Source organism: Lupinus angustifolius, chromosome LG06 (genome assembly GCF_001865875.1).
Source record: "Lupinus angustifolius cultivar Tanjil chromosome LG06, LupAngTanjil_v1.0, whole genome shotgun sequence".
In the NCBI taxonomy this organism is placed as follows: Eukaryota; Viridiplantae; Streptophyta; class Magnoliopsida; order Fabales; family Fabaceae; genus Lupinus; species Lupinus angustifolius.
Window position 1 is genome coordinate 20902323 of NC_032014.1, and position 24751 is coordinate 20927073.

The window sequence follows — 24751 nt, forward strand, 5'->3', positions numbered from 1 at the left end:
ATTCAAACTGCTCTTCATGCAGAGCTTTTCTCGACAATTAAAGCAGTAAACAAGGCATACAAAAGAGGATGGTGGTATTTGTGGTTGGAATTGGACTCAATGCTGGTTATGGACATTTTCTTTGGCAAATCTAAACCTCCTTGGTCCTTACACAGTGAGTGGACTTCCTGCAAAACAATCTTGGACTCCATGACTTGGAAAATATCTCATATCTATCGTGAAGGAAACTCTTGTGCTGATAAGTTGGCTTCTCATGCGGCTAAATATAGAACAAATTCTTCCTCGAATTCTATCCCTACTATCATCCTTAATGAGTTCAATAGAAACTCATTAGACCTTCCAAACTATAGATTTAGAAATTTGTAACTTGTATGTTCTCCTTTGGCTAATATATTGTGTGCTTTGCACACTTGCTTAAAAAAAAATATATTATACATTGTTACTCAGTAGCCATAAAACTATATTAGGTACTCATAGCATAAGCATTATATTCTATAGCAGAATTTGTAGTAAGAAACAATAAAAAATAATTCCTAAATTTGGTTACCCAAATCTTGGACCAGCTGAGAAGGATTGCTATTAGTGCTAGACCAAGTATAGACAAATAGATACAACAATTATAGTAAAACCTGACCTAGTAATATTATTACTATAATACTGGCTATGCTATACATAGCCAAACAAAGCAATATCCAAATTTGCAGAAAAAGCAAACATGGAAAGTTAACTTATTAATCATGGTTAATGGTAACTGTAATTCTTCTCCACTACTAGAATATGAGAAGAAAGATAATATTTTTAGTATTGGACTCTCCCTTCACTAGTGTTACAATCCTGATTTAGTATTGAACTCTTTAGTATCGGATATGATTCACATTGTCAATGGTAAGGCTGAAAAGTATTATTGCATGTCCTCTTCACAAAACGACCTTTCATTCTTGGTCTCTTCTCTGCATTCAACTTTCTTACTTCATATCTAATCTTCTTTGCAAACAGACGAGTTCTTCTCTTCTCTCTATACCTTGATACTCTTGCTTCTCTTCCCCCATCTACAAAGTGTCCCCTTAACCTTCTTATTTCCTCATAAGAAGAGCATTGAACATCTCCACCACTTGATGAACCCTAAAATTCACCGAATAAAACATTTCAATGTCAGTCATGGAAATAATCATAAAAGTGGGAGTTAAATTAAAGAAACACTCCCATGTGTGCAATTCTGCGAAGTTGATATTTTTAGGTAGAAATTGCTAAATATAATAAACCACTTTCATGTCAACTAATAGCAATTTTTTGGAAGGGTTGGTTAATGATATGCTAATATGCTATAAAGCTATAGTTCATGATATGCTTGAGTGTTAGAAAAGCTACAAGGAATTTATTTGGACTTGTGAGAATAAGATGAAAATAGTTTATGAAAATAGTTTATGAAAGTAGCTTATAACATTTTTATAATATATTTTTTAGATTAGTCTAATAAGCTTATAAAGGGGAACCTTTCGCATATGGGCAAGGTTGTTTTCCTTGTAATAGATAAGGTTGTGCATATTTGTTATCTCTAAATTTCATGAGGTGAGAATCTTGTGCATTGAACCACTCTTTATTTTTATTTCTATAAGTTTATAAGTTCTTATGAAAATAAGCACTTTTTAACTTTTTTCAAAAGAAGTAAGCCCTTAATCAAATTGTTTGCTCGACTGTGTCCTAAAACATTTTTAACTCATTTCAATAAACCTTTATTTGAATTCTTACTGCTTCCTTACATGAAAATCTAAGAGATAGGATGTTAAATATCATAAAACAGTTCACATGCCTTTACATGAATACTTAAGGAGTTAAGGAGAACAAAAGAGATAGAGAGAAGAAAGTACCAAAAAGTCTTGCAAGCAGTCATCAGAATTGAACCTAGGTGGGTTTCCTGTTATCCATGGAGAACCTTGACTATCCCAAGCAGTAATAACTTCCTCATAATTTAACTTTAGTCTCAAAATTATGTCCCTCTTTGTTTCCACCTTACTCTCCGGTGCCACCACAGACACCACCACTTTTTCCTCCTCTTCTGGTGCAGCAGCTGATAGTGCTGTTAATAGCACTGAATCAATGTTCCAATCTATTGCCTCATTTGTCATGTTAAAAACTGAGTCAAGATGACATGTTGTATCTTCATCAAGTTCTTCATCCTTAACCCTAATTATTGCATTTGCATCTTTGCTTTTCCTTCCGTCTATTTCATCTTCTTCTTTATATTCAAGCACTTCTGATGTTCCAAGAAGGGTTTCAACATCAGCAGAAAACTCAGCAAGATCCATATCTGAAGCCAGAAACTCAGAAAAGCTATTCAAGTCACATGCTTCTTCACCAGCAGCATCATTTTTCATACTCACTTCATTGTTGTATATATTGCAAAACTCAGCAGCATCAAACGGTTCAAACACAGGCACACAGCATAGCATCTGTTCCTCACTCTCTTCATCATTAAACACATGTTCTTCTCCTCCTCCAAGTTCAGGCACAACAGGAAGAACATTAGTACTAGTGTTGTTGAAAACCACTTTGTGTTGGAGTCTTTGTTGAAGTGCCAAGTGCTTGTTGTTTCGCGGGGTTCTTGCCTTGCGTTTGAAGCCACTGTGCCATGCTTGTGCTGTTGATGTTGTTGTTACCTTATTTGATGCAGTTGGAAGCTTAGCTCTTTCATGCCTATTGGCTAATTGATTTGCTGAGTGAATCAAAGAGTCACAACTATGGCATAAGAAAGCATCATCAGTTGCACAAAACCACCTTGCTCTTCTCCTTAGGCAGCTATCACAAGCTCTTGCTGTCTTGGCAGCCAAGGCACTTGTAGATTTCATGTCAGTGATCATAGAATTTTTCTTCTCTTTTGGTTTGTCAAAGTGAAATGCTAGTTAGTAACTATGGATGCCTAGAACATTAAGATTGAGGATGTTTCATGTTTGATATTTTTATGTTTTTCAATTATCTATTTAGATACCAAAATGATTCAATTATTGTGTTGTGTGTGTTGAGACTTGACAGTGTGGTGTGAAGGAGACCTATAATCGGGACTATTATTTTTTTTGGTTTCTCTATAGAAATGCGCTTTTGGTAATTTGCTAGAGGTTTTTGAGACCCAGATAGAATTTCTAACTTAACATCCTCATGCCTAGGAAAGATTTAATGAAATGAAATCCAATACTAAAATATAAGGAATAGAAATAAATTTATAAGTTTTTAATTTATTTAATTTAAAAATAAAAAGTCTAAAACCTTAATTTTTTTTATAGTACGTGTTAAAATGTGGAAGCAGAATTACACTCTCGCGTATTAGAGAGGCCCACTATCCATATTTAACAGGTTTCATCCAACTGTTCATTGGCTAGAGATTTAATGTTCATCTTACTATCTGAATTCTCATTGGTTAACTTACTAAATTATTGGATTTCTCATGGACCCCATCTGGCTAAGTGTCTACATGAGCCTGTATGGCTTGTGTGAAATTTGAATGAGATCATTTTGTTGTGTTGCTTCTATTATTCAATAATACTAATACCTACTAGAACTTCAAAATTCCTGTTAGTGGTCCCCTTTTGAGGTTGCTTTCAACCCCTCTTGTCTTTTTTATGTTGCATTTTCAACTATTATATCTGGGCAGTGATAATATATATGATTCTTTTTTTTTCTGTAAGAAATAATATATGAAGGGAATTGATAATATAGGATTCTTTTTTTTTTTTTTTTTTTGTTGTAAGAAAAACTATAGAGAAAATGATTAAGAAAATATAGAAATCAATAATTTGTTAATATATTATTTATGATAGATCATTATAGCATTATCAAAACGCCCTAATAAAATAAAAATTTGGTTATTGTTGTATAGTTAACTAGTTTTTGTACTTAGTTTCAGATTTAAAGTTAGATATTAGTGTTTCAAGAAATCTAAACCAAAATTAAGAGCATGGTTTGTGTTTGTTATTGAGCATGTCCAAGTTTAGTTAAATTTGGTAACAGAGATTTGGCGTTGACTTCTCTTTTTTTCTTACAATGGTTTCCCAGCATTTTGGAAATTATCTGATTGGTTAATCATTACTTTTCTTTAAGTTCTACGTAAACATTGATCTTATAGTCTCTGGAGAAATTTACAGATATAATTCCCACCATTGGGTTCAATTTTCAAATTTACAGCATGGATAGAATCTTACAAGCTATCTTATTGTCTTATATTCACATGCATGAGATGCAATTTTGATGTGACAGAGATTTAATACAAAACAGATATCTATAGCCTTTACAAATCAACCCTGATTGTTGACATTCTAGGAATCAGTCCAAAGTTTACTATAAAATTTTATGCATATTTTATGGCCTGTAATTTTTTATTTATAGAAAACCCACAAATTAGAATATATGTTTTTACATAGGTACAAAATAAAATGAAGTTGTCACTAAAAATTAGATTATAGTCGCCTGATATGTAATACTCTTTAGTACTGTATGGATCTGAGTTTAGGGTTTAGGGTTTAGGGTTAGAATATATGTTTTTACATAGGTACAAAACAAAATGAAGTTGTCACTAAAAATTAGATTATAGTCGCCTGATATGTAATACTCTTTAGTACTGTATGGATTTTGGATATATAATACGTTACCATCAAATATATGTTACGTTAAGGTATAGTTTCCTAATTAATTTGGTGGCACATTTTACTTGCTATACTGTTATAGTTTAAACCCAACAATTACAGCATTCATAGAACAAAAGTGGTGCCACCTGTACAGTGATATCCTATCATGTAAATTAATAGCAGTGGGTACAGAGGCATAGATAGAACAAAATAAATTTGTGCTAAATGTGGCTAAAATATTGAGGAATCTTACTACATTGTTGATATATCACTGTGATGATGGTATTTTAAATCATCAGAATTGATGGAACAATAGGTGCAACTGTGCAAGTTATCCTTTGACACTTGTTTTGCTTTCAACGACAACAATAACATGAATGTAACTGTACAATCAGATATTCTTCCAAGAATTTGAGGAGGTATCCATTCCAGAATCGTTGCTGGTAAAGCCTATGTTCCATAGTAATATCACGGATGAAAAGTTTGAATGTAATGTTGGAAAGCTTTACTGGGAGATTTATTTAATGATGCTGAACATTATTATCATATAATCATATCATTTATGTATGTGTAGTCAACAAGAAAGAATATATAGAGCAGAAGATTACTTAATATATTTAGAAAGAATATGATTAATAAACTTACATGTCTTTTATCTTGTATCCTATTCCATGTCTATGACTATGGGTGAAAATAGGTCAGCCACCTATCATGGGCATATTACCTATTCAAAACAGGCTAGATCATGTCACACTTTTATATGAACAAGTAAGGCTTATGCTTTTTAAAAAACTTATTTAACTTAAGAGATTATATTTTAGGCATCTAAAAGGCCTATTAAGCCTAACATATCACTTTATTTAATTATATAATAATGTTCATATTCTACTTTAATATAAGTAATATTATTATATATGTACTTTTAAAATAAAAATGTATAAAAATATATATTTTAATTGTTAAGGTTAGATGAGCTTAGTTAAAATAGGTCTATTAGCATATTCAAATATAGATATGGTGGTCTTTAAACAGACTAAAATAGGTCTATTCTTAGCTGGTTGCTTACCCTTTAACTATCTTGGTGTTCCTCTTTTTAAGGGTAAACCAAGAAGGCTTCACCTTCAACCTATTGTTGATAGGATTCTTAACAAACTGTCAACTTGGAAGGGTTCTAGCCTATCCATTATGGGCAGAGTGGAGTTAGTAAAGTCTATCATTTATAGCAAGTTGGTGTATAACTTCCATATCTACAAGTGGCCTTCCCAACTTCTTACTTCAATTGATAAAGGCATCAAGAATTTTGTTTGGTCTAGAGACATTGACTTGAAAAAGCTTGTAACTGTGGCTTGGGCTAAACTTTGTACTCCTACTAAAGCTGGGGGCTAGGCCTAAAATTTGACAAAGCTTATGAACAAGACTTCTTTGACAAAGCTTGCTTGCGATATGAGATCATCTAACTAAGAATGGGCATAATTCTATAGACAAAGATTTGGTTGCAAATCTGCTCCTTCACCTAGGTACTTTAAATCCTCTATTTGGCCTAGGATTAGAGACCATTGGGAGCTGTGCAACATGAATTCCATTTGGGTTGTGGTTAATGGCCAAAATATAAAATTCTGGAAGGACAATTGGCTTGGTGCGCCTATTGTTGATCAATTGAGTATCCCCCAGGATCTGCATCAGGACCTTCTATCTACTGTGGCCAAATTCACTATTGGCTCTAAATGGATTATCCCATCTTTCTTAGTTAACTTTTGTCCTGAAATCACTGCTCAAATTGCTAGCACAAAAAGAGCAGGCTCACAGGATAGATTAATGTGGAAGGATTCAGATGATGGCTATCTAACTCTTAAGGATGCTCACAAAGCTCTTGCTCAACAACATGTACAACTGAATTGGTGCAATTTAATTTAGTCTATAGCCATCCCCCCTTAAAGTCTTTCATTACTTGGAGACTCATGCACACAAAAATGCCAACCGATGAGAATTTAATGAAGAGAGGTTGTGATATGGCCTCAATTTGCAACCTTTGTAATGCTAGCTAGGAAGATTCTGATCACTTATTTCTGAATTGTCCTTTTGCCATTTCTCTTTGGCATTGGCTCAGAAGCTCTTTCCTCGTCAATATCAAATCTTCCTCAATTCATAACCTTCTTTTCAGTTGCTCCTGCAATACTAACTCCCAAGTCAAGGCGACTATGATTGCTTGTGTGGTTCATACTATAAGTATTATTTGGTTTTGTAGAAACCAAGCTAGATTTGAAGGAGTGCAAGTGCCTATTTCTAAAGTCATAGCCAAGATTAAAAGGGAAACTTCTTTATATGGAAACTCTTCCTCTGCCTCAGATTATCCTTCAATTAATGATCTAATCATCTTTAAGAGCTTTTCTATTGATATCAAGCTCAACAAAGCTCCTCAGATTACTGAAGTTACTTAGTTCCCTCCTTCATTTAGTTGGATAAAGGTGAACACTGATGGGGCTGCTCATGGCTCTCCTGGCCACTCGGGTGGTGGGGGAATATTCAGGGACAACAATGGACTGTTTTTAGCTGGTTTCGCAAATTACTTAGGAATTCAAAATGCTCTCTATACTGAATTTCATTCAGCTATTCAGGTTGTCAACTTGGCTTTTAAGAAAGGGTGGTTTAATCTTTGGCTGGAGTGTGACTCAATGCTGCTTCTTGACATCTTTAGTGGCAAGTCCAAGCCTCCTTGGAAGCTTCTTAATGAGTGGCATAATTGCAAGACTAAGCTCAACTCAATACATTTCAGAATTTCTCATATATATAGGGAGGGTAATTCTTGTGCTGATAAATTGGCTTCTTTTGGTATAGCTTCTAAAACAAATGCTATTTGGAATTCAATTCCTACATTTCTTGTTGAGGATTACACTAGGAATCGGTTGGGTATACCCAACTACAGATCCAGAAACGTCTAAATTTGGCTTCTTGTATGTGACTTTATATTAATATATCCGCGTGTATTTACACCTTTGTTTAAAAAAAACAGGCTAAACAGTCCGGTCAAACTTTTAATCACGCTAGACTTAGGCTTTGAATTTTTTTAAACAAGTCAAGCATGAACTATATATCCTATATAGGTTTGGTCTATTTAAGACAAAACATTATTTGACCCGTTTCCACCTGTATCCACAGTGATAAATCTCTCCTTTTTAAGAATGGGATGTTAGAATATAAAATGAATTGATTAATTAGTGCATGAGTTTGCACCAAATCTTAATTATATGGAGTGCATATTCTTTCATGAAGAGTGATACCTTTGAATTTACTCTATGATCCTTTTAATTAAAATGCTTTCATGAAATGCTTCATAATTTTTAATTTCTAATTTTACTCATTATAAAAATAGAAATAAGACCGTTGATATCTATATAATAATTTTCATGAGAATTATGTCTAGTCATAAACTTTACTTGAATTAGATTACTATAATTTGGATAATAAAAATAACGGTTCTAACACATTTAAACATTGTATATGTGATTCAAAATTTCTAACAACCTCTCATTGTCCTCATATGCAAGTTTGAAAATGTGCTAGACTTTATGAGCTAAAAATATATATCATTATAAACATTAAACATATCCCTATCTTGTACATTAATTATATTAATATATAAAATCAAAATGATTTTCATCATAATAAACCATCAATGATTACTAATGATTAATGTTACCAAATGACATAGATTAATAATGAAATGTGCACCATAAAATCCACAAGAGAATGGTCTATACATGTCAATTTTAATTGGTCCTACTTTACTTTAATGAGATCCTCATAAATTAGTTTCTAAGTAAAGTTGAACTATAAACCTTATTTTGTAGAAAATATATACATAAATATGTCTATACCAAAAGAACATTCAAATACAAACTTCTAATAAAAACTGACATATATTCAAATGATATAATAACCATATGAGCAATGTGTTTATGAAATATCTTAGATAATAAACCTTTAATGTGTAGATATACAAGCATGATGTTTGAGTCAATGTGCTCTTTAGATACTTGATCACTCAGAAATATTTCTTTAATTAGGATATAACAATGCTAGCCTTTTGTGACAAGATAACTTAAATGGTCTTTCAAGGTATCTAACGTAGTAGTCAAGTGACAATTTGTATTCATGTCTCACAATTATATGCTTCCTACCTTGACAAAATTAGCGTTCAATTTTTTACTAGCCTACTATGCTAGCACCTTAACCTCAATTCACCTACTATGTAATAAGCAACATGTAAAGAGGGACAACTATGAAAAGCTAATTTTGTCCATCCTATTATTTCTATATATTAAAAAAGTTTTTTTAAATATAATAGTAAATAATAATAATAATAATAATAAATAAGTCGAGATGAGCTAATAAAAGTTTTTAAGTTCATTTACGTTTTTGACAGAGATTTCTTTTTAGATAATGTCACTTTTGGTTGACATGCTCTCGTTAGTGATTTAAGAAATTTTAGATTTAAATCACTGTTAGAGAGCACTTTACCAAGGACAATCAAGTGATTTGTTCAGTGAGTGAACCTCTTTTGTAAGTCAAGAATTTTATCTCCCAATTTCATTCTAAACATTTCATACTATTGGAAAAATGTATTTAGTCTTGAGCTTTTTATTTCTTTGGTTCCTTCATGATTTGTTTCTATAGCACCTCACATCTCTTTAGTGGATTTCAAATTAGACATTCTAAAGAACTCATTGACTCCAAGGGTGGAGGATAAAATATTTTTGGCATTGAGATCATATTGTACTCTCATGTTATCGTCAATCTTGACACTTTTAGGCTTAGATTGTTTAACATCATAACAATGCATTTTTTTCATTTTGGGCATAAACTCTTGTTAGATATAAAGAGAGTTTTATTCATTTTGGGCATAAAGGCTAACACATTTCAAAATTGAGCATAAAGAAATTTTTCTTCGTTTTGATCGCAAAAATGTGGTGACGATACCCAACCATTTGGAAGAGGGTATAATTTCCTCATCTTCTATCATACAATCGATGATAACCGAAAATCACAATGTGACAAGTACTAATTTTGAGACAGTTTCTAACAACTTGTAAAAAGTCTTTAAAATCTTCAAATTTTACATACACTTGTTTGAAACATTTTAATTTGAAAAAGTTAAGTTTCACAAGTTTAAAAAATGCATTTTGCCTAGATAATATACCAACAACTATGTTTCCCTTGCCCTTTATATGTTTAATGACCTATAAGAATTATTCTAACAGCTCAACCCATCTCACATGCCTTTTGTTAAGCTTGCCCTATACTTTTAATCACTTTAGGGACTAATGGTACGTGGGAATGACAAAATCCGTTAGTAGCAAATATTATTACCAATTTTTGAGGGTTCTCATCAACGCATACAATTCATTATCATAATTGGGATAGTTAAGGATATTACTACTTAACTTCTCACTAAAGTAAATAATTGAACGACATTCTTGTAATAGAATAGTCCAAATTCCCACATTTGATTCATCACACGTTCAAATGACTTGAAAATTTTATGCAATGCAAGGATGTGAGCATTTGTTAGTGAATGCTTAAGGGGAGTATTGCTTCTCTCTTTATTCTCCCCCCACTGAATCATTCCTCATTTTTAACTATTTTAGTAAGAGGTGCAGTCAAGCATCAAGTAAGTAATCCAACCTTAGGATAAGGTGTATATACATAAATGTAATATTTTTAACAATCCTAGCATAAGTAGGAGCCCTCCACTTACCATTCTTTTTCGGTACTAGGATAACTAGGATTGCACATGGGCTCATGCTCTCCTTTACCAACCTTTGCTCACATTCTCATATACTTGCTTTGAAATCTCCTTGGTGTACTCAATATTGCTCCAATGTCAAGGGAGATTTGGCAAAAATGCCACAAGAAAGAGATTAATATGATGTCCAATTCCCTTCAAAGGTGGCAACCCCAATGATACCTCCTCTGTAAACTTATCAAGAAATTGCTGCAAAAGTTTATCAATATTAAGAGATAGGACAAATTCAACAGGACATTTAACAATTAATAAATTTTTGGAATAAACAATGTAAAGAGATTGTTCGGAATTGTTGATAAATCCATCATGAAGAACCTTAATGTTGTATTATGATGGCCAACCTAAGAGAATGTGGCTTGCCTCTATGGGTACCACATCATAAAAAACTTTACCACTTTACTTTCATATCGACAAACCTAACTCTACTTGCTCAAACACTCAGACTTCCTCATCTTCACTAAGCCACTACAAGATATCTGGTCTAGGATGTGATTTACTGCTAAAGTTCAACTTCGACACTAATCGATCACTTGCACATTTCAATAACTCCCCATCTAATATGATGGATTAAGTTTTCCCATTTAATATATATTGAATATTGGCTAAAAGAAAACGATGAAAAGACTTTCTTGTAGTCAAGTAAAAAAGAAGTAGCTAGAGATTATCTTGAAGAAAGAGAGAATTTGTAGATGGGGAGTTCCATTGTTACCGGGGTATTGGAAGAGGGAAAGACACAAGTGAGACACCACGTCTTGAACTAAAATCTTAAGGCGTTAGTTTCATGGACCTTTTCCACTTATAAACTCTTTCACTCCTCCCCTCATATCTAATGTGGAACTTCAGACTTGAATAAACCCAACAATCTCTCCCTCAAGTGTGGGTACCACACACTTTCTAGTCTGCCCCCCTTAAGTCCATCATGTCTCAGCCGAACTGTCGAGTCTGATACCACTTATAGGACCAAACTGCAACCGGGGAGCCTCCAACCATCGGGGAGTTCCATTATTACCAGGGTATGGGAAGAGTGAAGAGCCACAAGTAAGACACCATAAGTAAGACACCATAACCTCTTTCACTCATCCCCACATATCCAATGAGGGACTTCACACTTGAATAAACCCAACAATATATACATAGGGTGACATATTTTTTTCTTTAGAAATATCTACAAGTTTCACTTGAATCCCCAGTAGACTACTAATGGTTTCGTCCAGTCATTAATAGTTTGATTATTTTTAGATAATATTAGATAGAAATAACGATCATAAGGAGTCCTATTGAAATCTAGAAATATAGGTCCGTCTGCCATCCACACTAGAATAAATGAAGTTTTACAAAAAAACTGCTAGTGGAGGAAGACCTTCTAAGGATAAGAGACATAGGGCTAAATAGATAGCCAAAAAACATATGTTTAGTGTATAATTCTGTATAATCTCAAATGTTATCAGTTTCACTACTTAGACCAAATGATACAATTCAAGTAATAGATCCTAGATTCATGGAGATATAGAATAACATATAAGTTATCATGCTTGCATATCCATTAACAAATCTTCTCACATATTATGTACTTCATCTTCTTCCTCAATATCAAACTCATCCTTCTACTAGTATTAGACTCACTACTATACTTTCCATTCTTACGACTCTCCTAGATGGGCACTCTGATGCATAATGCCCTTACCTTGACACTTCAAACATTTGTTTCCACCCGTGTCACCGATAGGATGTGACTCCTTTATTTTAACATGTGACTTTCCATGAGATGTCAATGATTTATGACTAGAGAATGTTGCCCCCTACTTATTGACTTTGTCCTTGAAACTTAGTGGGTTGTAGTTAGTAAGACTCCTCCTCAGCGAAACCTTTCTATTTATTCTCCCATTATTTGAGTTGCTTTGTGTAACAAGTCTTCCATATCCATGAACTTTTTCATTCCCATGATATCCTAAATGTCGTTATTCAAATCACTAAGGAATCGCGCCATAGTAATCTTCTTTTCCTCATTTTCTTTTGCTTGCATTGTGGTGATTTCCATGTCTTTACAATAGTCTTCAACACTTTGATGACTTGGGTCATCCTTTATACTGTGCATTTGAGCTCTCTATTAGTATGCAGTTGAATTCCATGTGAGCCTTAAAGGGAGGGAGAATAAATTGGGAGATGAAAGAATAAATAAATCTAAAATTGTTTGATCACCTAAAGCATGACTTTAGATATTGAATATTTTGTTGGAAATCACATGTTTGATTCTAAACTATAATATATCATCTAGTGGGTCTAATTTCTAGGAATAAAGTTATATTAATTAGTCAAGATATCATCCAAGTTTATTACAAGTCACTTTTTTAATCATTCAGGAAATTGATGATTAGGAAAATGAGTTGTTAATACTAATGATGTTTGATAATAAAGATAAGCATATATATACTCTTCAAATGTAGGAAGGAAAGCCCATAAAAACGATCATATGGATGAATTTAACAAAATTATTATTGATCTAAAGAATATCGATATTCAAATTGAAGATGAAGACCAAAGAATTCTTCTACTATGTTTCCTTCCATGTTCTTACGAGCATTTCATCGACACAATGATGTATGGTCAAGAAGATCTAACTTTGGACGAAGTAAAGGCAACGTTGGACTCGAAATAACTGAAGAAAAGAGTATCACATTCAAGATCTGAAGCCTCAGGTGAAAGTCTCTTTGTAGAGGAATAATAGAAAGGCGAAATCAATTTGGTGAAAGAGGAAAATCTATATCCAACTCTAAAGTGAAACCTAGAAAGTATAAATGTTTTCACTGTCATAAGGAGGGGCATATAAGAAAGAATTTCCCAGAGTGCAAAGACATGGAAATGATTTATGAATATGGAGATGCAGCTGTAGCAAATAGCTATGGTAGTGCAAATGCACTAATAGTCTCAGAACATGACTCAAAAGATGAAGGATACTATATTCTGGATGCTCATATCATATGTGTCCCATTAAGGATTGGTTTTCCACTTACCAACACTTAGGTGGGGGCAAGTTCCTTCTAGGAAATAATGCACCCTACAAGGTCATCGCCATCGGCACAATTAGAATCAAGATGTTTGACAGAATCATAAGGACATTGATAGATGTAAGGCATGTTCCGTAATTAAAGAAAAATCTGATTTCCATGGGAACACTAGATTCAAAAGGTTTTAGCTACAAAGGTGAAGGTGAAGCTATAAGAATAACTAAAGGAACTATGGTTGTAATGAATGGAAAGAAAGAGAATACTCACTTTACGTTACAAGGAAACACAATCATGGGTGTGGTTGTTGTCTCCTCAACATCTGATTTTGATGTTGCCAAACTATGGCATCTGAGAATGGTTCATGTTAATGAAAGAGGTCTAGCCAAGTTGGACAAACAAGGATTACTATGAGGTCAACAAGTTGGGAAGGCAGAATTTTGTGAATACCATGTTTTCGGAAAGTAGTGTCAGGTAAATTCAATGTTGCAGTTCATCAAACAAGAGGTACGTTGGATTATGCACATTTCGACTTATGGGGTCCTTCCCAATTATTTTCTGATGGTGGTAGCATATACATGTTAACATTCATTGATGACTATTCAAGGAAGGTATGGATCTTCATTTTGAAACACAAAAGTGAAGCATTTGTCAAGTTAAAACATGGGAAAACCTTGACCGAAAAGCAAACCGGGAGAAAGATCAAGAGACTAAGAACTGACAATGGTCTACAACTCTCTAGTGGAGAATTCAGAATTTTTTACAACGATCACGGTAATATCAAACATTATATCGTGAGGCACACTCCACAGAAAAATGGACTTGTAGAACGAATGAACAAAACCTTACTTGAAAGGATAAGATGTATGTTGCCAAATGCTGGATTGCCAAAAGAATTTTGGGCTGAAGCTGTCAATACAGCTTGTCACTTGACCAACATATGTCCATTGGTTTCAAAGCTCTAGAAGAGATGTGGTCGAGTATTCCGGAAAATTATGAAAATATTTGATTGTTCTACATATGCTCATAACAAAGAAGGAAAACTCGATGCAAGAGCATTGAAATGTATTTTTCTTGGATATCCTGATGGTGTGAAATGATATAAGTTATGGTAGCCAAAGAAAAGAAAACGCATCATTAGCATAGATGTTACTTTTAATGAAGCTGAAATGTTAAAGCCTCATAAAGAGTCATCAAGTGAAAATGAAGATCCTAATATCTTGGAAAAGGTGGAGTTTGAGGTGGAGTCAACAAAAGAAAAACATTTGATCAAGAAGAATAAGTTTGTGATGCATGTACTGATACTGATATCTCCCAATTACAGAATTATCAGTTAGCTAGGGACAAACAAATGAGAGATATAAATCCTCCAGATAAATATGGTTATGCTGATCTGGTGTCATATGCTCTAAATGTTGTTGATGATATTAGTAATTGTGAACCAAAGTCATATGAGGAAGCTATCAACAACAAAGAAGCTTCCAAATGGATTTCTACCATGACAGAGGACATTGATTCTCTTGATAAGAATCATATTGGGGTTCTTCTTAAGTGGCCGAAGGCTCAAAAGGTTGTTGGATGTAAATGGATCTTTAAGAAGAAAGGTTGAAGATGCAAGATTCAAAGCGCAATTAATGTCTAAAGGTTTTATATAAAGAGAAGGTATTGATTTCATTGAAGTTTTCTCTCTTGTGGTAAAATATAGCTCTATTCGCATCCTACTTGTCGTTGTAGCTCAATTTGATCTAGAACTTGAGCAAGTAGATGTCAAAATTGCATTCCTGTATGGTGAGTTGGAGGAACAAATCTACATGAAACAATCTGAATGATTTGAAGTTCAAGGGATGAAAGATCATGTTTGTTTGCTGAAGAAATCTTTATATGGCCTAAAACAATCTTCAAGACAATGGTATCAGCGATTTGACACCTTCATGCTTGAAAATGGCTATTGTAGAAGTGAGCTTGATAGTTGCGTCTACTTCAAGAAGCTTGCAAATAAGTCATTCATCTATTTGCTTTTAAATGTTGATGACATGTTGATCGCATGTAAGAACGTGTCCGAAATAAGAAACTTGAAAGCTCAATTGAGCTCAGAGATTGAAATGAAGGACTTAAGAGTTGGAAAGAAAATTCTAGGCATGGAGATTCAGAGGAATAGAAAAGAGGGGACACTCTTTCTGTCACAAAAGAAGTACATTGTGAAAGTGTTGGAATGCTTTGGCATGCAAAATGTTAAACCAGTCACTACTCCATTGGTGACTCATTATAAACTTTCAATGGCCTTGTGTCCTGTTGAAAGTTAAATTTGAGGAGCTTTCCCTTCTCAAAAAATCGTTCCTTAGCAAGGTGCCAATTTGTTGAAAGGTTATTACTCTCATTTTCGGTGTGTTCTTTTTATTTGATTAAGTAAGTGAACTCGATTTTATTCTTTGTTCACCATCTCGGCTTTGTTGAAATAAATTCCAACGCCAATATAATGGTTTCAAGAATATTCCAGTTACAACTTACTTCTTAATAATTATGTGAATGAGTTATTCCTTCTTTGCCCCATATCGGCTTTGTTAGAATAAATTCTAACGTCGGTACAATGGTATCGAAGCAATCCCCTATTACATAATTATTAAGTACCTCGGAATACCATCTCGGTTTTGTGGAATAAATTCCAACACCGGTTTAATGGTATTCTAATGTACAAAAGTGATGAATAGTTAGTTGTTAGAAACAAATAAATAAATAAAGAACAATAGAATAATAAATTTAAGTGACCTTTATTTATTTACTCCCTTTCGGATTCATTTTATTAATAAACCAAACTTCTTCCTTAAGGAAGGTTGGTATTAAAGAATAAATAAATTCTAGAAAGTAAATAACAATAAATAAAAGTTAGTAAGTTAATTTCACCACTTTTGTATATTAAAAGGTTCTTTCAACAAATAAATTTATTGATAACACTTTAATAAATTTAGTGTATGTCCTAAAATGGTAGAATGATAATCACTTATATTTATTACTAAACAATATTATATCCACAAGAGATTAGGTTGTCAGACCCTAATCTTGGCTACTCTAATATTGAAGTAGTAATAAATATAAGATCTTAAGAAAAGTATGTCTAACTTGGCAAATAAACTAAGTAGCACAACTACTTCTTAGTTTATTTGTTAAGTGTTTGAGACAAGTAATTTTATGACTTGAAATCAATTTTTAGGTGGTCAATCTAAAATGAGCCTCAAGAATTTCTCAAACAAGTAAAATTAATCAAAGCACCAACTTGAATGATTAAAATTCAAATCTTTAAGAATATAAGAAGAAGTAGAAATACATAACCACATTCAAAAGAAATTGTTAGGAGTATGAGCCATCCATCCAAGGATTGGATGCTTTAGCTTCCAAATGAGATTAAAAAATGGATTTTTGCATCTCATTTGCCTTCTCCTTTCTCCTCTTGAATCATATGAAAAACTACTCTAAAACTAGCCTAAAATGAAAGGAAAATAAGAGGACTCAACTAGGAAGAATTTAGAATGAATTTAGAATGTTTTACAAATGAGAATTTCGTGCCTTTTTATAGGCCAAAGTGCTGGATGCTCAGATGAAAAATGTGAGAGATATGTGAAATTGATGTTCTTTGCTTGAATGGAATGTGCCTTATTTATAGAAATTCTTTTGGAACGCTTAGCTGCTTGTCAACCCCGCTAAGCAGCTGACCAAACCCTTCAGCACGGGTTTGGTCCCTTGATCAAGTAGCTTTGTCACTTCCTTATGCTTGACTCATCAAAGCTAGTTGTGAGCTACTCTGAAAAACCTATGGTGGACTACTTGAGGTGAGGTCATTGGTGACTTCATGGTTTGCTTGATGGCTCAGTCAAGTCTGGGTGCACACCGCTTAGCACACCTATTGCACCGCTAAGCTACTTGTTCAGCAGCTTTGCCTGTGGTGACTGGGACGTGGCCTCGTGCTTGTTGATTTGGTCAGGAGTCTGGTTCTCCGCTAAGCTACTTGGTTGGACCGCTAAGCTGCTTGTTCAGCAGCTTGGGCATGTGCCAAGCTTGGTTCTGACCGTGTCAAATTGAGTTCGGATCGTGCTAGGACTAGTCTGGTGCTAGGCTGAGCGGCCAAGTAGGTCCACTCAGCTGCTTGCTTGAGCAGCTTGGTCAAGGTCAGGCTAGTGTCGAGGTCAGCTTAGTGGGGCTTGGTCCACGCTTAGTTGCCTGGTTGAGCACCTTGGTTTTTGACTTCTTTTTCTTTTTGACCATGAGTCTTTTTTCTCTTCTTTTCTTCTTTCTAAATCCTACAAAATACATAAAAAAGAAATACACACACAAATATACAAGATTGTGATATTTTATACAAAAAGTATTGTTTTGAGTTGGTTTTTCTCAATTATGCTTAAGATAAGTGTCATAAAAGTGTATGAATTTTAGGTCTGTTTGGCACTTATCAAACTTCCTCCAACTTAAAATTTTGTTTGTCCTCGAACAAAAGGTGAAAATTATCCGAAATCAATTTTGGCTAAAAATAATAATGATGATCAACATGATTTCTAATGTATAAGCATGTCAAAAATAGATTTCATTGAAATTTTTCATGTTTTGTAAATTTTGACACAGAATGCTTCCAACAAGAAATCAATGCTTTTGCTTATAAAAAATGTGTAACAATTTACCTAAGCAAATATTTTTCTAACCAAAAAGTGTTTCTTTGCACACAAGTTCAAAGTTGGAACTTTTGAAGGTAAGTGTTTCACTCAAATTTTCAAGCATTTGTTTGTAGTAATTTGAACTTATTTTTCATCTCACCTATTCTCTTAAATTGCATAATTAATGAAATATCACTAAGGTCTTCATTTTGGTTGTAATGAGGCTTGGTTTGGATAATGATTTTTTCTAGATTTTTCAAGGCTAAGTTTAAAAAGAGATCATTTTTTAAACCAAAAATTCAATGGAATACTTTTACTCTTATTTTTTCCATTATTTTCCCAACCTCTTTAACTTTTTGAACCTTGGCTTCTATTTTTCTCAATCTCTTTTTGTTTCTTTTTTTTTTAATTTGTAAAGATTGAGTTTTTATTTTCTTTTGAGAAGCAAAGTCCACCAATTTCCCCCCAACTTAATGAACTTAGTCCTTTCAAACTATTCTTTTTAAAATTTAATACTCTCTTAGAACATTTTTCAATTCGGTTTCATGGGATAGCTTGATCAAATTTATTTCATTTGTTTTGGCTCAAAGGGGCTTACAAAGGAGGTTCCTAATTTGGTTTGGGCTTTTTGGCCTTTGGTTCAACTAATCAAAGAACATGCCTTGATCATTTCTTATCATTTTTATGAAATTAAGAGATTTAAAGACTCAAACAAGTTTAATTAGATAAATCAAATTTTGATTCTCACTTTGTTTATCTCATGTGTTTGGCTTACTTCCTTACTTGGTTTGGATTCATACGTTTTGATTTAAAAAATGTTTGCAAAGATCTTGTTACATAAAATTAAATTTTCAATTTGCCAAAAATTTCAAGTTATGGCATTATGTGACTTTTTTCACAAAAATTTAGCATACATCTCATTTTGCTCAATCAAAACTTAATTTTAAAGTATGTTTAACAGTTTCTAATCATGTGATCATGTTTCAAAAAATTTTGTTTTTGTTTAGCCATTTTGATTTTGGTTTTGAAAATTTTTTGAGTTTTTTTTTAACAAACAAATTTACTTTTTACATATCTACACAATCTAAACAAGAAAAAGTAATTTTTAAATTACATCAAGTCTTGTCCCCCCTTTTTAATTGAAGACTTGTCCTCAAGCCTTAAAAAAAATATGGGATTTACTCGATGTGATTTAAAAATTTGTTTAGTTTTCTAAATAAAAATACTAATAAAAGACAATAATGATGAAAGAAGTAAATTTTTACCACATGCTGGATTGCCTTTCAGTTAGCGCTCTTTTAACGTCAGTAGCTTGACGTCAGACTTTGGACGAGATTATTCTGATTGATCATTGATGATGGAGCCTGACTCATCACCCATATAAGGTTTTAATGTCTGTCCGTTTACCACCCAAGTTGCTTTTGTCTTGGGATCTTTCAACTCAATTGCTCCATATTATTTTACTTCGTTGATGACAAATGGTCATGTCCATCTAGTTCTGAATTTTCCTGGAAGTATTTTGAGCCTTGAGTTGAATAGAATTACTTTTTTCCCTTGATAGAAATTTTTCTTTTTGATTCTAGAGTCATGGTACTTCTTTTTTTTTCCTTATAAAGTCTTGAGGATTCATATGCTTGGAACCGCATTTCTTCCAATTGATGTAGTTGATCTTGTCTTTTAATATCTGCATCCTTTAAATCAAAGTTTAGAAATTTCAGAGCCCAATAGGCTTTATGCTCTAATTCAACTGGTAGATGACAAGCTTTGCCATAAACAAGCTGAAATGGAGTTTTTCCGATTGGTGATTTAAATGCAGTTCTATAGGCCCACAGATTATCATCCAGTTTTTGTGACCGGTTGAAGCAGATACTATTTTTTCCAAAATTCTTTTTAACTCTCTGTTTGATACCTCTGCTTGGCCATTGGTTTGTGGGTGATAAGGTGATGCTACCTTGTGTTTAATATTATAAAATTCTAAGGTTCTTTTTAATTGGGAATTTATAAAATGAGATCCCCATCACTTATTAGTACTCTTGGTGTGCCAAAATGAGTAAAAATATTCTTTTTCAAAAATTTTACCACAGTTTTCGCATCGGCTTTGGGTGTTGCTAATGCTTCCACCCAGCGGGAAGCATAGTCAACATCCACCAAGATATATTCATTTGAAAATGATGATGGGAAAGGTCCCATAAAGTCAATGTCCCAACAATCAAAAATTTCTATTTTTATAATATTTTGTAAAGGCATTGCACTTTGTTTCCCAAATCCCCCATACCTTTGGCATGCATCACACTTTTGGACATACAATTGGGCATCTTTATAAATAGTTGGCCAAAAGAATCCAGGTCGGAGTACTTTGGTCGTGGTTCTGTTCCCATTGTAAAGTCCCCCATAGGCCGAATTATGGCAGTGCCATAATATCTTCTGGGCCTCATTTTCATCAACATAATGTCTAATAATATTATCGGTTCCTTCTCTAAATAAGTATGGTTCATACCAGACGTAATGATTCACTTTTTTGAGAAACCTTTTCTTTTGCTAATAATTAAAATGTTCAGGAATTATACCTGAGGCTTTATAATTGGCCATATCAGCAAACCATGGTCTTGTTTGAAGTTGAAATAGCTTTTCATCAGAAAATGTTTCTGCTATTTCTTGTTCTCTTAATGCGACTTCTGTATTCACCAATCTTGATAAATGATCCGCCACTTGGTTTTCTTTACCACTTTTGTCGTGAATTTCTAAGTCAAATTCCTACAAAAGCAACACCCATCTAATTAATCGTGGGTTGGAGTCGGGTTTCTTTAGAAGATATTTGATTACGGCATGATCAATATAGATAATTGTTTTTGCCCCAATCAAATAGCTTCTAAATTTTTCCAATGCAAACAATATTGCTAGCAGTTCTTTTTCAGTTATAACATAATTGATTTGTGCTTCATATAGAACTTTGCTACCATAATGTATTGCATTAAAAACCCGTTCCTTTCTCTGTCCTAGAATTGCACCAACTACATAATAACTTGCATCACACATTAGTTCAAAAGGGGATTTCCAGTTTGGTGCAGTAATGACAGGAGTAGTTACCAAGCATAATTTTAATTGTTTGAATGCTTCTAAAGAAGAATCATCAAACTTAAAAATAGAATCTTTTAAGAGTAAATTACACAAAGACTTAACTGTTTTGGAGAAGTCTTTGATGAATCTACGATAGAACCCAGCATGTCCGAGAAAGCTTCTAATTTCTTTAACATTTGTTGGAGGAGGCAGCTTTTTGATCACTTCTATCTTAGCTTTATCAACTTCTAATCCTTTGGCTGAAATTTTGTGCCCGAGTACAATTCCTTCAGTGACCATGAAGTGCCCGAGTACAATTCCTTCAATGACCATGAAATGACATTTTTCCCAATTTAGAACCAAATTAGTTTGTTCGTATCTTTCTAAAACTGTCTCCAAATTTGTCAAGCAAGCTTCAAAGGAGTCTCCGAATACGGAAAAATCATCCATGAAGACCCCGATGCATTTCTCCACCAAATAAACGAAGATAGCCATCATGCAACTTTGTAAAGTTGCAGGAGCATTACATAGTCCAAATGACATTTTTCTGTATGCGTAAACACCAAATGGACATGTAAATGCCGTCTTTTCTTGGTCCAATGGATCCACAACAATTTGATTGTATCCAGAATATCCATCCAGGAAATAGTAGAAGGCTCTACTGGCTAATCTTTCCAACATTTGATCCATGAAGGGTAGGGGAAATGATCTTTTCTTGTGGCGTCGTTAAGTTTGCGGTAATTAATGCAAACTCTCCAACTAGTAACAACTCTGGTTGGAATGAGTTCATTGTTCTCATTTCAGATTACCGTCATTCCTCCTCTTTTCGGCACCACTTGGACTGGACTTATCCATTTTCTATCTGAAATGGGGTAAACCATGCCAGCTTCTAACATTTTCGGATTAAGTATCCTTTGTGGTTTCCTTCATTCCCGGATTAAGTCTCCTTTGTGGTTGAGCACAAGGTTTGTAATCATCTTCCATCATAATTTTATGCATTCAATATAATGGATTGATGCCTTTGAGATCTTTTAATGTCCATCTGAGTGCTGCTTAATGCTTTTTCAAGACTTGTATATGTTTTTCTTCTTCCAATTTGGATAGCTTACTGTTGATGATTACTGGATTGTTGGCTTTCCCATTTAAGAAAATATATTTTAAATGGGACGGTAATTCTTTCAATTCTAGTTCTGATTATTTTTCTGCCGGTCAACTTGGATTTTGGTGAAGAAACAATTCATCAGAAAAATGTTTGATGATTTCTTCCTCCACTCTATTTTCTTGCATCTCCAAGGATTTGTTAGGTTGAGGGTGTTCTACACAAATTTCTTCAACAACATCTAGTTGCAAACATTGCCCTTTATCCTTCGGATGATGCCTTGCATGGAAAATGTCAAACTCAATTTAGTCTTCTGCAACTCGGACTAATAATTTGCCATTTTCCATGTCAATCCCCATTTTTGATGTTCTCATAAAGGGTCTCCCTAGAATGAATGGGATCTTCGTATCTTCGGTAATATCAATGACATCAAAATCAACCGGGATTAAGAATTTGTCCACTTTGACCAGAACATCCTCTACAACCTTTTCAGGATATTTAATGGATCTATCTGCTAGTTGCAAGGACATCCTTGTAGGCTTTAATTGAATTCCTCCAATTCTTTTCATCATGGACAGTGGCATCAGACTCACGCTGGTTCCAAGATCAACGAGAGCTTTGCCTACGGGCACATTTCCAATAGTGAAAAGAATGGTCACACTGCCTGGGTCTTTGAATTTATGACGAATGTTTGCTTGAAGAACAACACTACATTTGGCATTGAGTGAAACAACTTCCTTTTCCAGATAACTCCATTTTTTGGATAGCGCATTGCATGGAAAATGTCAAATTCAATTTCATTGTCTGCAACTCGGACTAGTAATTTGCCATTTTCCATGTCAATCCCCATTTTTGATGTTCTCATAAAGGGTCTCCCTAGAATGAATGGGATCTTCGTATCTTCGGTAATATCAATGACATCAAAATCAACCGGGATTAAGAATTTGTCCACTTTGACCAGAACATCCTCTACAACCTTTTCAGGATATTTAATGGATCTATCTGCTAGTTGCAAGGACATCCTTGTAGGCTTTAATTGAATTCCTCCAATTCTTTTCATCATGGACAGTGGCATCAGACTCACGCTGGTTCCAAGATCAACGAGAGCTTTGCCTACGGGCACATTTCCAATAGTGAAAAGAATGGTCACACTGCCTGGGTCTTTGAATTTATGACGAATGTTTGCTTGAAGAACAACACTACATTTGGCATTGAGTGAAACAACTTCCTTTTCCAGATAACTCCATTTTTTGGATAGCAATTCTTTCATGAATTTGGAGTAAATTGACATTTGATCCAAGGCTTCAACAAATTGGATATTGATTTGTAGAGTTTTGAATATCTCCATGAATCTTGCAAATTGTTCTTCTTTTTTGGCTTTTAGTGGAGCTACCGGGAAGGGTATCTTTTTCTGTACTAGTGGGTGTTGTTTTTCTTCTTTTCTTACCCCACTAGTCTCTTCTTTTTCTTTTTCTTTTTTATTTTCTTTTTATTCTTTACTTTTATTTGTCTCTTCTAATCTCTCTTTTTGTTTTTCAAATCCACCTACTATCTTCCCACTTCAAGTTGTAACACTTTCACAAAGTTCTGACTTGACCAGATAAGTTTTTGTCAAGTTGTTGATTTGTTCTTCTATGTTTGTGAGAGCATCACTAGTGTTCTGTTGATAATTGATAGTGGTTTGCATGAACTGGTTGAGAATTTTCTCCAATTTGTCATGATAAGTGTGAGTTGATTGGAAGGCATAGACATTTTGGTTGCTTGAACAATCATTACACCAAAAACTTGCTCTGTTGGTTTGCTCTATTTGTTTAGGCAGATCTTGAAGTTTTTGATGGACTATATTGAGCTTGAATTGATATTCTTTGATGAATTTCTCAATTTCTTGTTGTAAATCAACATGTTGGTTCATTTCTGAAAATTTGAGATCAAAACGAATCGTTTTGTCTATTTCCAAAAAACAAAATATAGATTACTATGTAAACAAATCATAATTTACATCTTTGTACAAATTAAATTAATTTGTAGAAAAGCAAGAATAAATTTATGCACAATTATTTGATGAATGACATATAAATATGAAATGTTCTATTATTTAAGCAATTCCTCGGCAGCGGCGCCAATTTTTTGAAAGTTAAATTTGTGTGAGAGGGGCTTTGCCCTCTCAACAAATCGTTCCTTAGCAAGGTGCCAATTTTTTGACAGGTTATTACTCTCATTTTCGGTGTGTTCTTTTTATTTGATTAAGTAAGTGAATCAGTTTTATTCTTTGTTCACCATCTCGGCTTTGTTGAAATAAATTTCAACGACGGTATAATGGTTTCAAGAATATTCCAGTTACAACTTACTTCTTAATAATCATGTGAATGAGTTATTCCTTCTTTTCCCCATCTCGGCTTTATTAGAATATATTCTAACGCTGGTACAATGGTATCGAAGCAATCCCCTATTACATAATTATTAAGTACCTTTGAATACCATCTCGATTTTGTGGAATAAATTCCAACACCGGTTTAATGGTATTCTAATGTAAA

General features: G+C 33.7%; 1 protein-coding gene across 2 annotated transcripts; it reads right to left on the reverse strand.

Annotated features, from left to right (window-relative positions):
- Positions 621-23851, reverse strand: LOC109350146 (zinc finger protein CONSTANS-LIKE 16-like). Of its 2 annotated transcripts, none has more exons than XM_019591297.1 (3): positions 23842-23851; positions 1869-2870; positions 621-1122 (listed from the first exon to the last, which is right to left on the reverse strand). In XM_019591297.1, the coding sequence occupies exons 2-3, from the start codon at positions 2856-2858 to the stop codon at positions 880-882; spliced, it is 1233 nt and encodes a 410-aa protein (XP_019446842.1). In that variant the 5' UTR covers positions 2859-2870; positions 23842-23851; the 3' UTR covers positions 621-879. The 2 variants fall into 2 exon arrangements, with proteins under 2 accessions (XP_019446842.1, XP_019446843.1); XM_019591298.1 differs by lacking the exon at positions 23842-23851 and adding an exon at positions 21333-21363 and having other exon boundaries at positions 1869-2867.

What these genes read in the sequence shown, in the direction of transcription:
- LOC109350146 (XM_019591297.1), bottom strand. Translation starts at nt 2,858, where the DNA reads ATGATCACTGACATGAAATCTACAAGTGCCTTGGCTGCCAAGACAGCA. An exon ending in ACTGCTTGCAAGACTTTTTG is followed by an intron (nt 1,123 to 1,868) that starts GTACTTTCTTCT and finishes GGTGAATTTTAG; the next exon opens with GGTTCATCAAGTGGTGGAGA.